The following is an 11,676-nucleotide window of genomic DNA, read 5'->3' as shown; positions in this document are numbered from 1 at the left end:
ACCCCCACTTTTCTTCTCTCTCTCTCTCTCGCTGTCTGACACGGAGCACAAATGAATGTGTTACTTCCATTTTCAGAGGGAGGTCGTGCATTATTGCTCTTCTTCGGCTGTTTTAACATTCACTTTACAACCGCACCGAGGATTTCTGAGTCTGGAATAAAAGCAACCCCAAACTTGTAGAAACGAGAGACATATTTTATTAACAGGTAACAACATTCAAATTAATTTAAAAATGTACAGGATGAATAAGAAAATCTAAATATTTTAGTCAGATAAAAAAAAAAAAAAACAGGCTCCATTCATGTTAAGTTAAAAACCACATGTTATTACTCACCATACTGATTTTGATGGATGGCCTAAACAGACACATCTTTTGTTTTAACACTGCATTTTTTTGGCCTTTGCTGAATACATAAAAAAAGAAAAGAAAAAGAGAGTGTTGCGCCGATTTTTATGTCACACAAAAGTTAACTTCTTTGGTTTCGCCACTAGGAATAAACTTTAAAAAAAAAAATTGTACAAACGACTTTGTGTCTGTTCACTCACATTTGATTGTCAGTAAGTGTTTGACCTTCTCTGATAGCAGCTGAACACCCACACATTGCACCATGTCTTCACAGAAAAAGGTCACATCAGACTCAAATTTTAAGATGATCACCTTAAATTAAGTTAATAGATTAACACAAAAAAAAAAATCACATTATTATTTCACTGTGTAAAAGGGATTGGAATTTGGTAGTTTGTAATGGTTAGTGTGAAACTGCAGACTAATCCTTACTGTTAATTTGTTGGGGAACTGTGGACAAGGAGACCATGACATAGCAGCTGATGAAATGTAGTGATTGTAAAAAAAAAAAAAAGGTTTCATTATGACACCATATCATTTCGGTCCTGTACATCTAAAATGAAGGGAAGTAAGATTAGAAGGATTTTGGCAGTGACTGAGCTATTCCAGGGAACTGTGCACATCCACACTCTAAAATGGGATTTCCACTTGAGTCATGCTCTTCTCATTCATGCCTTTTTGCATTTCTACACAGGCCTCCAAATAACATCCTCATTGCGAGCCGCTACACGGGTTTGATTCAGTCAGAACACACTGCTTCTGTGTTCTCTCCTCCTTTGCAGGGCCGTTTTTTTTCTTTCTTTCTCTGCCCTGAAACATGTCGAAATGCTTTCTTTGTTATTGTTCTAGGCGAAGGGTCCTTCACATGTCCTTCATATCATGCAGCCAGACTTTGTTGTGTTCGGCTTTGGATGAGATCTCAGCAGATCAGGGAGTATTTTTTTTTTTTTAAAAAGACGGGGAGGGAGCTTTGGTTGGCATTCTGTTTGTAGTTTATCTGTTCAGTCCCGGCTGCTAGTGTCCGCCTCCGCTTCTAGACGCTCCGGTTACCCAGTCAATGATGATAAACGACAAACTCATGACCATGAAGATGAATCCCAGAGCGGCAAATAATGCGGCCTACAGGAGAAGAAGGTAGGAGACAACATCATCAACAATCGCAATAAAAATACAGCACGATTAAAAAAAAAGATAAAGTCATAATGTCCTTGAAAGCTAATAGTACTGAGCTTTACCTGAATCTTAGGTCTGGACAGTAAAGGCTCCTGCTCTTCAGGAATGATCCGGACGTAGAAGATTCCAGGTAGGATGAAGATGAGGCTGGGGGCAGATGTGGCTCCTGGAGATAGAAAAAATTAATCAGAAAAAAAATCAGTTTATTAAAGCACAATAAGTAACTATGCAGATAATGGTTTGGCAATTTCACACTGAAGATTTGCAGTGAAGCTCGGGCCAGACGGCAGGTGTAAACGTACCAATGATGCCAAAGATGTCCCGGATGGAGGGCACGAAGATGACGAGTAGGTTGACTATGAAGATGAGGCCTAACGCGATGCCGATGTGAATGGCCCAGTGGAACGGTTTGTTGGGGAAAAAGATCTGGAGCAAGGCCCGACGGATCTGCAAAGGGAGGAAAGCGGGTGAATGTTAAGGTTTTCTATACATTTCAGATCATAGGCGTCAAGATTGATGTGCAGAAATATGCTAAAGTAAGAATTGGAGAAGAATTTAAGGTAGAGCTGTTACACTGTCAGGTTAAGTCACGCTAAGATGAGCTCTTAAGCAGAAATGTGATGACCAAAAAAACAGTTTAAAAGAGGTGGACGGCCCTATAAATGAATCAAATGAGGAAGTGTCTTAAAACTGCGTCGTATATTTTTAATCTCCTGCAGGTCGCATGAGATAAGAAAATTACATTCTAGTGCCAGATTGCTCCAAAATTGTAGAACAAAATATGAGAAACACAAAAGAGCATTAAATATACATGAAATATGAAACATAATGTGTGCAATGTAACATACAAAGTAAATCAGGGTTAATATTAAATGCAAAGACACACAGCCAAGTCCTCACATTGACTTCACATGACGTTAGCTTAGCTCAGACTGGAAACAATCAGTCTGGAGACTGAGACCTTTGAACTAATTCATTAGGGATCTGACTGGCATTGGACAAAAAAAAGCAGCTCGTCTAATTTCCTCTTCCTGTCAGCTTCATCTTTATTGATTTAATCCGAGACTACATTTTTATTTGCTTAAACACAGAAGTGCAAAAAGTGGAAGAATGTCCTAACAAACTGTTATTTGTCCTTATTTTGATTTAAAAAAAAAACATTCCTAATATACGTTCAAAGCCTTACTGGGAATAGAACCACTGGGACAGTCAGCGTCACAGCCACCAGAACAGCCAGGCGGACACAGAGAACGTGGACGTCCAGGGCACCCGCTCGATTGTAGGTGTGCAACAGCTCCGACTCCACAGCACCTGCACACACACACACACACAGAAGCAGACACACACACTTTGACATATCTCACATGGACTAGTCCCTCAATCACAACAGTGGAAAATGCATATGAGCTCTCGGCACAAGTGAGTCATTCATTCATCTGAAAATATTTCCATATACAACCCCAGAACAAGCTGATCTTTGACTCTGTGGAGTCAAGAGTAAAGCGCCTCTTACCAAAAAAAGTGAGGTAACCAAACAGAGCGGTTAGCAGGTACATGACGAACATGGCCAGGATGGAGAAGTTAGCCACAGTCTGCATACGTTTCTTGGTGGCACTGGAGGGGAAACAAGGTAAACAGTCAAATTACTTTAAATATACTAAAACTTTTGTCTGTGAGCTGAGGTGAACTGGGTGATGACGACATGACTTACTCTCGTAGCTCTGTGTAGATCGGCAGCACCTCCGGGTGGCAGACAAAAGCAAAGGCCAGGATAGGGATGGTGTATGCTGTCTAAAAGTTCAAACATGCCAAAGGTCAGTGAGTCACCCACTAAGTCCAGCAAGCTAACAAAATGCACGCTGTTGACATAACGCATGCTCTAATGCTGTTGACACAACACGCTCTGGTGCAGAACATGTGGCAGTGAAGCTGCTGCTTGGGGCCAACCAAGAAGTAAATATAACAGCTGAAATGCATGCAGTCAAATGTATCATTAGTATTTTTGGTCTAACCTGCGGGTTGATCGTAAAAAGTTTTGCTTCACAGAAGTCGTCTGTCCCGTTAATGAAGACGTGGTCATCCAGGACATGAGAGGTGTTCTTTTGTTCGTCCTGCAGCGGACACGGGATGTTGAACTTCTTGTAGATGACCTGAGAGGAAACCATTTGTTAATCAAAAGTAACATGTCCCATTGAGGCAAAGCTAGTGGCATCGCATGTATTTTTGTTTTCGTAACAGTTCAGACTCACCGAAATAAGGAAAAACACCATGCAGGAGAGGGAGAAGCCACTTGTATAGCCCAAATAACCTGCAGTGCAAAGACAGTGAGATGTTCAAACGGACTTACAGTTCATTATGGACGAGAAGGTGCTTACATTTCACAGACTTAACAAAACGTGTGCCTGGCAGAGTTTGAAGAGTAATAGAAGGATAAAGAGAAAGAAAAAAACAAAACAAGAAAATGTGATGACAGAATGAAAAAAACATACCAAGTTGTTTCATGAGTGCTAGAGGAAGGATGACAGAAGCACTAACAATGATGATCAAGTAGTTTCCATTCAAGAACCACTCTCTAAGAGACAGCAGGACAAACAGATGAAGAAATGTCAATATACTGTCAAACTACTGAATGTGGAATAAAAAAAAAAAACTACGGATGAAAACTAGTGTAGATGTTATTTTTGACACTGACACTCACCCTGTGTTTTCCTCTTTACTCAGGAAAGCTTGAATAACCAGCGGGAGCTCCGACTTGACGATGAAGAGGTAGCTGGACATCGCTAATAAGAAGTGTAAGCATTCGTATTTAGTGCGTGTGTCATTTATCCTGATCAATTGCACATGCTTTCATTTACAGATCACACAGATTAAAGGGGAAAATGGCAATCACAGTACCTCCGATGTTGTGTACTGTGATGATGCAGCCGGCCAGCATTTTTCCTGGGGGTCCAAACGCCCGATTCCCAAGCTGCTCATAAGCTCTGATGCCTGAAAAAAAAAAAACACAGACAATAAGTATACTCATAGATGATAAAGGAGCGGGCGTGAGGAAGTAGCTGAAACTGAAGAGACAGAAAATGCAGTTCCTTGAGTAGCCTCTAGTGGCTGGACCTGTAACTGAGTCAGCTCTACAGTAATTAGGCCCAATGTTAGAATGCCAAATACAGCTCTCTTTATAGCTTTTACGACGGATATATAAACAACTCTTGTCAGCTAACCCCCCAAAACAGAATGAAAACACATCTTGAAAACATGCATTAGCTGATGGTCTTTTCATTGAAGCTTTTGCTAAATCTTTGCTGATCCCCTAGTCCACCCTCTTGACCCAATATGGCCACTTTTGATGAAAAAACAATGACAAAAAATTGTCCCATTCAAGGCTTCCACGCAGCTGCTTATAAACAAGTGGGAGCGTCCAATATTCATACATCCAATAGAAATAACGTCCAGTACAGAATGCAGAATGGCCTCTGTGGCTACGTATGCTAAGATATTGGTGTTGAGTCAAGCGCCGACTTACCAACGACTCCAGCGCTTTTCAGCAGCAGGTGAATTGAATATGCAGACAGAATGGCAATGAACACCAACAGGGTTCTGAAACAACACACAAGAACAGGGAACTTGTTTGGAAGTGACTTTTTCAAAAGAGAAAAAAAAAGAGAAAAGAACGACTTTAATATCATTGGAAATTGAACAACCAAATTTGCTGTGCATCCCCGACAACCAATATAACTTTCCTACATGCCTGCCCTGCACACGTACTTTAATTTTTCTATTCAACCTGGTTGTCCAGGTTAGTCCCATTGAGATCATGGTTCTCTATTTCAAGGGAGAGCTGGCTAAAAATACACTTTTTAAATGAAAGAAGAAGAAGTGCGTACAAGTTGAAATTTGCTGAGTCTGAAGTGTTAAATTACCTTTTTGTTGTTACAGTACATTATAAAGATATAAAGTCACATTTTATTGCAAAGTAAGGTCAATAATTTTGTTCAGTTGTGTGTCCTGTTGGGTGTTTTATAATTTAAACTTTGCTCTTATAAGTAAAGAAAAAAAAAACAAAGAGAACTTCAGCTATTTTGTAGAAGCTTAATTTTGTTAACAATCGTTTCTTTGGTTTATTGTAATTTTTTCTCCACTCATATGAGTAAGAGACTGGCTCTCCACCCTCCGTCTTCCTCCCCCTGCCACATAGCACAGGACTGATCCAGGACAGGCGTGTCTTGGATCTGATCACTACGGGCTATTTTTATCCGCTCAAATCTGTTTAGTGGAGCCTCGTGTGTACAAGCTCTGATGTACACTCTCAGGGCTGTGTACAGCAGCAGTTAGATTTAAATACAGTATGACACCTACGTCTCACACAGGTGGAGACAGACAGAAACGCACGTATACACAAGCAGGGAGCCCAGCCCACTGCCAGCACACATGCCTACCCAAACACAAATACACACAGGCGGTCAGGTGAGACACACACAGGTCGTACTAACAGCCTGTATCCACTGACATGAACTTCATCCTGTTTTTATTGTTAACCTTTGACCAAAATAATCTTTATTTGTAATGAATTTAGCTCTTCTTTAAGAACAAATAAATAAAGAGCTTTATAGGTTTAGGTAGCTTAAAGACAGGCGGAGATTTGAGCAGCATACTGTGATATGTAAAGGACAAATAAAAAGTATAATTTTGACAAATAAATAAAACCTACATGAATACAAAATTTGGCGTCTAAAAGGTGTGTCCGAATAAAATGGATAAATGGATTTTTGTTGGGTTTTTTTAGAGCCAAATAGCACAAAAATGACTTCAGTTTGCAAAAATCTTCACACTGTCCGTCTGTCCATCTCATAAACTAAAACACACACACACACACACACACACACACACACACAACAAACAGCCCTGCTCTATTCTTGTATTCCAAAGGAGACCTCATATAAATTACAAGCTAAATCAATATATTCATTTCCTCTTTGCACAAGAAAGGGCAATATTAAAAAAGTTTGCACTGAGCAAATACGTTAACCGACATAGGTGAAAAACAGACTCACGCACACACACACACACACACACACACACACACACACACACACACACGCACGCACACGCACACACACACATACACGCACAAAAAGTTTTCAATTCCAAAGCAGGGACTTTTTTTGTGTGTTTGGCTCGCATACTCACATAAAAAGAATGATTCCAGTGTTGGACATTGCATAAGCCAATCCCAGAATCCCACTGCCCATTATGGCGTTACTGAGGTTAAAGATGGACATGCCGAATGAAGTCTTTCCCTCAAACTGGAGGAAGGAGACAACAGAGGACGTTAGACACAGACGGATCAATGCAGAAACTAAAATAACATCAACGGCATCAATAGCATTTTACAAGAGCCAAACCGGTCAGACTGAGACTCTTACATCGGTGAATTGGATTTCTTTCTTCACTCCAGCTTTATGGGGGAGAAACTCTTCATGTTCAGTCATGGCTTCAAGACCATCAAACCTACGGAAACAAACACAACGTTTTCATAGACACATTGAGAGGCTGCTGCATCGATATAAACGGACAGAGTAGCTATAAATCTAAATCATTGTTGTTGTTGTTGCTCTGTCCTTCTCCTTCTTTCTGCATCTCCCCCATCCCACTTTCCACACCCAACACACTTTCGACAGACGGCTGTTTAACCTTAGTCTGGTTCTGCCTCTTTAAGAAAGTTTTCCTTGCCACTGTAACTTTGCTAAATGTCGCTTAGTGCTCATGATGGATTCATGTTGGCTCTTTTTAGATAATAAAACGATGATTAAGGTCTTCTACCTTCTCGTTTGTAAAGTGTCTCGAGTTAACCTTTGTAATGAATTGCATCTATACAAACAAAGATGCAAAGATTTACTCTAAACTTCACTCAAATAAGGAACACATTTTCATCTTTGTTGTGATACGTGAAACAGTGAATAAGTCTTCATCTCACCCATCGTCCCTGCTGTGTCCGTTCATCTTCTGAAGCTCCATTCTGATCACTGGGGTTGTGACTCGAGAGAGACTTTGGAGATCAACTCTTGCTGGACTAAAAGAATCCTCTTCAAACTTTTACCACTGGAATCAAAAAAGGAAACAATGATTACATGAATGAAAAACGTTCTTGTTTAAATCACCTGCAAATGTAGCCATTTTTGGGTATGCTTGTATTTATTCTATATTTACTTTTTGGTGGGGCTTTTTATGCCTTTATTTGAGATAAAGGACAGTTGATTGAGTCAGAAATCGGGGAGCGAGAGAGAGCGGGGTATGACATGCAGGAAAGGAACCACAGGTCAGATTTGAACCTGGGCCGCTCGCTTTCTTGGACTTTAGCCTCTGTACACTGAGCACACACTAACCACTAGGCCACGCACTAACCACTAGGCTACTGGCGCCGCCGTTTCTTCTAAAAGTTGGATGACCTCCGCATGAGTCTTTAAATCTTTTACATTTCCTCTGCGTGCATCACCACTTCCTACATCTTGTCTTAACTTGTTTGGGTTAAAACAGAACACCCACCAAGAAGCTGCAGAAGTGTGGCGATGTGTTTATGATAAATGTGATAAGTGTAAGCTGTTTGCTCTGTGCAAAGTAATGAATACAGAGTTATGTAAAGTGACAGCTTGAAAACCCTTGGCCTTTTCAAAGGTAAATAATACTTGTCGTCTGCACTGGAACAGAAGGACGCTACTGCAGAAAAGAAACACAGTGACTAATGTAATACAAACGTAATGCGCAATTGTGTCTTCAAAAGGGCAAACCTATTTATAAAGCCTTGAGACGCACAACTCTGTAATTTTTCTTATTGCCAAGGACAACAAAAAATGTTTCATGTTTCTATTTTTCTTAGGAGATGCATAAATCTGTCAGCGCTGTTTTATCTTGGAGTCCCGCTCCCTGCTTCAGATATGAGGATCCAAAAACTAACAGATCACTTTAGAAGATCATAAAATAAAATAAAAAAGGGGGGGGGGGGGTACATTTGCCTTGGATGTGGGTCAATTAAAAGCTGAAAGTCTTTAAATAACAATTGTTGTCAGGGGACTTATGTTCTAATCTGCCACACAAAGCTGGCATGGACACACTCTGGGAACGAGCGTAGGTCTGTGCTCCTGCTGACCGAGGGGTCATGGGATACTTCCCCCTCTCCGTGGGTCAAACCGCCCTCAGGATTTTCACATCTTGACCCCAAAGGACACACTCGCACATCACCGTGAACCAATTCCTGAGGAGTTCTGCACAAGAGTCCTACGCTCATCACAGTAACGGGGGCTGTGGATGCAAAATAATCCAAACAGCTTTGGAAGGCGATAGCAGCCGGCCGCAGGGATAAACAAAGGCTTCTTGTTTAAATGGTGCCATTTAGCCTAAATACAGAGTAGACTTCTCCACGCATACTTGCCTCAGGTCAACTCTAGTTGGAGTTACTTTCTTTAGCTACATACCCGGCGACTTTCCCAGGGCTCGCGGCCAACACACACAACCCGGCAAAGTGCAGGCTGGGTACCTTCAACATGACAAAAGGCCAGTTTTGGTGGAAGAGAGACCACTTTCACATTGAGAAGAAAAGCTGATTTTACATTTGGCCCTGTTTTCTTAGAATTTTGTGGGGGAGATGGTGAAAGCAGACAAACCTGGTTAACAAGAAACTTAATCCAATGTTCGAAAATTTTATTGGTCACGATGGAAGCTTTTACACAGTGGAAACTCTGAGAGATTGGAAAAAGTAGTAAAAACTTCAAACTCGTTCCTGTTCTTTCTGATTCCAACTCTTCGTACTAGAATTTTCCCAAACAGCATATCCCATTACCTCTTCAGATGTCACAATAAAGAAAGTATGGAATAATCATTCCAAGAACAGCAGTCTTAAGTCAAGCCAAGACATTTCTTTTACCTCACTATCCAGCATTACAGCCCACATGGCTTTTGTCTGATGCAAGAGCAGCTCACTCTGACAATTAGCCCTTCCCTTCCTTAACATCCAGTACATAAGGACTAACACACACACACACACACACACACACACACATTTTCCAGCAACTTACCCTGGTGACCCTGGCTTGTTTTCTTTTCACTATAATGTCAGAATATATCCTTAAGCAAGTTCCCTCAGTTTTCCCTCCCAAGGTGTATATATAGCTTTGTTCTTAGGAGTCTCTCCAAAGCTCCTTGGTAGTGAGGAGAGGAGAGAGTGAGAGAGATTAGAGGCTGTGGGGGGAGTGAGAGGGAAAATGGGAACACCCATACTTAACCCTTTGTCGATTTCACAGACAGGTAGAGCCACACAGCTGCAAAGAGGCTGACTGTGGGGATCCTCTCACCAGCTGTCTGCACCCAAAAAGGTGTTGAAACCGGAGTCCAAACAAAGGCAATGCATGATGTGTTCAGAGACAGACTGCAGTTCAAGGCTACAGGTAATCCGAGGAACTCTCTACAACCAACAGGGCGTCTGGCGTTCACGCCGGAGGCTAATTACCACGTCATTACAGAATATTCAAGTAGAAAAGGAGGGTGTCATCTGAGAGGGGTTTTTGTTACTGCATGGGCGGATATTCACTGACAGTTTGCATCCTGCTGGAAGTCACAGTGATGCTAATTAGCTTAGGAGATAAGTGCTTTTTTAAGATAGCCCACATGTGATTGTGCTTAAGAGTGGAAACATTTGTGCATGCTTACAACTGATCATGTGCTTGACCCAAAACTCACAGTAAGACCCTGAGCTGACACGTCAGAGAACAAATGGCCCGAGGCAGGCGACAGAAAGTGCAGCTGGGTTGGTGTTTATTATTGTTGTTATATGGTGATGAAACTGAACAGGCAGCTACTGTAAACGTGTGAAAAGACAGATTTTCCCCATGGGACCATTAAGTTTATCACGTCGTAGCGTGCCTATACGCTTCGCAAATGTCTTCCTCATCTGAGGGGAGATTTCAGTTGGCAGATTGTCAAACTTAATCGAGATATGAGCTCTTGCTACACACCCAAGAAACACCCAAGTCTTCTTTATCTTACCAAGACACTAATTCTTTACAGTGTTACAAAATGTCATCTTTCTGTTGAATTAAGATTTGATGAAGTTCTCCCAGACGGCTACAGTTTATGAGTGTCAGACTATTTGGTTTCATTTGGAAAAAATTGAAGGTTTTTACGTGTTACTTTAAGAAAAAGGTCACTTCAAACATTTCAGTACTCGTGTCAGACTGTTTGGAGCCATCTGTGAGTGAAATACCTAACTTTTGCTCAGCACAGATTGGACTGGCAAACTCAGTTACCTTAAATGACCTTACGGACTGAAAGTCAGCGAAACAAGTCATTTGAAACGAATCTTAGATAAAGCAACTAATGTATTCACTTACAAAGTCAGGGTAAAATAAAGTTCACCAGGAGCCATTCTGTCTTGGTTAAACCAGTCATCAAACACTTCACATTATTTTAGTAGGGACCATTCCTGCCAGCATTGTGGAGCCAAGATACTCTCCCATTTCAGTGAGTCATTTAAAATCCCCCCTCTGTGCTTTTCATACTGCCAGCATGTCACACTGCAAATGAAAGCTTAAAAAGATCCTTAAAAAGAGTGAAGCTGCTGAAAAATAAGTTATCTTCATTCAGAAATAAAAAAGTATCTTCATTTAGAAAAAAATCCTAACCATAGGAGAGAGGGAGAGAAAGTTCCTGAGGAAACTGTCCTCATGTATGAATGGGAAATTGTGTCATATCCCACAGCAGCTGCTGAATGCCCTTTTCTGGTACTCACCCCTAGCAGTCACACAGAGGGATGTCTTCAGTCTGGACAGAAGTTTCAGGCTAAAAGTTGAAAACTTCTTAGCTGGTCCACCTCCAAAGTCTGATTTTCCCAGAGCCAGGAGCCTCTCTTCATCTGTGAGAGGAGAGCGAGAGAGAGGAAAAGAGGGGGGAAGGAGGGAGGCAGCCTGTCATTTGGCGCGTTAAGACATTTCCTGCCATGTCACAAGTTCAAGCCCCTCCTAGTTTCTCTAGACCGCTCAGGCAACATGTGGTGCTCTGTTGCATTATGAAATACGGAAATCTTATCTTACACACTGTTTCTTCTTTCTTTTTTTTCTAATGCCCTCTGGACGCCGCTATCATGCCCCTCCAAGGAGAACCAACAGATACTC

At 41.3% G+C, this 11,676-nt stretch overlaps 1 protein-coding gene and 1 long non-coding RNA gene across 2 annotated transcripts; both read right to left on the bottom strand.

Annotated features, from left to right (window-relative positions):
* Positions 1-174: 174 nt before the first annotated feature.
* Positions 175-7,852, bottom strand: LOC132989833 (sodium-coupled neutral amino acid transporter 3-like). The gene is made up of 15 exons (XM_061057725.1): positions 7,491-7,852; positions 6,940-7,024; positions 6,704-6,819; positions 5,040-5,113; positions 4,415-4,507; positions 4,218-4,299; positions 4,009-4,091; positions 3,769-3,827; positions 3,532-3,669; positions 3,231-3,310; positions 3,033-3,133; positions 2,706-2,830; positions 1,822-1,966; positions 1,582-1,685; positions 175-1,465 (listed from the first exon to the last, which is right to left on the bottom strand). Exons 1-15 carry the CDS (start codon positions 7,529-7,531, stop codon positions 1,361-1,363), a joined length of 1,431 nt encoding a protein of 476 aa, XP_060913708.1. The 5' UTR covers positions 7,532-7,852; the 3' UTR covers positions 175-1,360.
* Positions 7,853-8,708: 856 nt separating this feature from the next.
* On the bottom strand, positions 8,709-9,932 carry LOC132989834 (uncharacterized). The gene is made up of 3 exons (XR_009675944.1): positions 9,586-9,932; positions 9,175-9,249; positions 8,709-9,047 (listed from the first exon to the last, which is right to left on the bottom strand). It is a non-coding gene; the product is annotated as an uncharacterized LOC132989834 (long non-coding RNA).
* Between the last annotated feature and the right edge of the window lie 1,744 nt (positions 9,933-11,676).

Source organism: Labrus mixtus, chromosome 15, assembly GCF_963584025.1.
Source record: "Labrus mixtus chromosome 15, fLabMix1.1, whole genome shotgun sequence".
Taxonomy (NCBI): Eukaryota; Metazoa; Chordata; class Actinopteri; order Labriformes; family Labridae; genus Labrus; species Labrus mixtus.
This window is presented reverse-complemented; position numbering and strand designations above follow the sequence as displayed.

Coding starts and splice junctions, on each gene's coding strand:
- LOC132989833 (XM_061057725.1), bottom strand. CDS start 7,531: ATGGAGCTTCAGAAGATGAACGGACACAGCAGGGACGATGG. Junction 6,820..6,939: donor AAGAAATCCAATTCACCGAT/GTAAGAGTCTCA, acceptor TCCTTCCTCCAG/TTTGAGGGAAAGACTTCATT. Junction 1,466..1,581: donor TGTCCAGACCTAAGATTCAG/GTAAAGCTCAGT, acceptor CTTCTCCTGTAG/GCCGCATTATTTGCCGCTCT.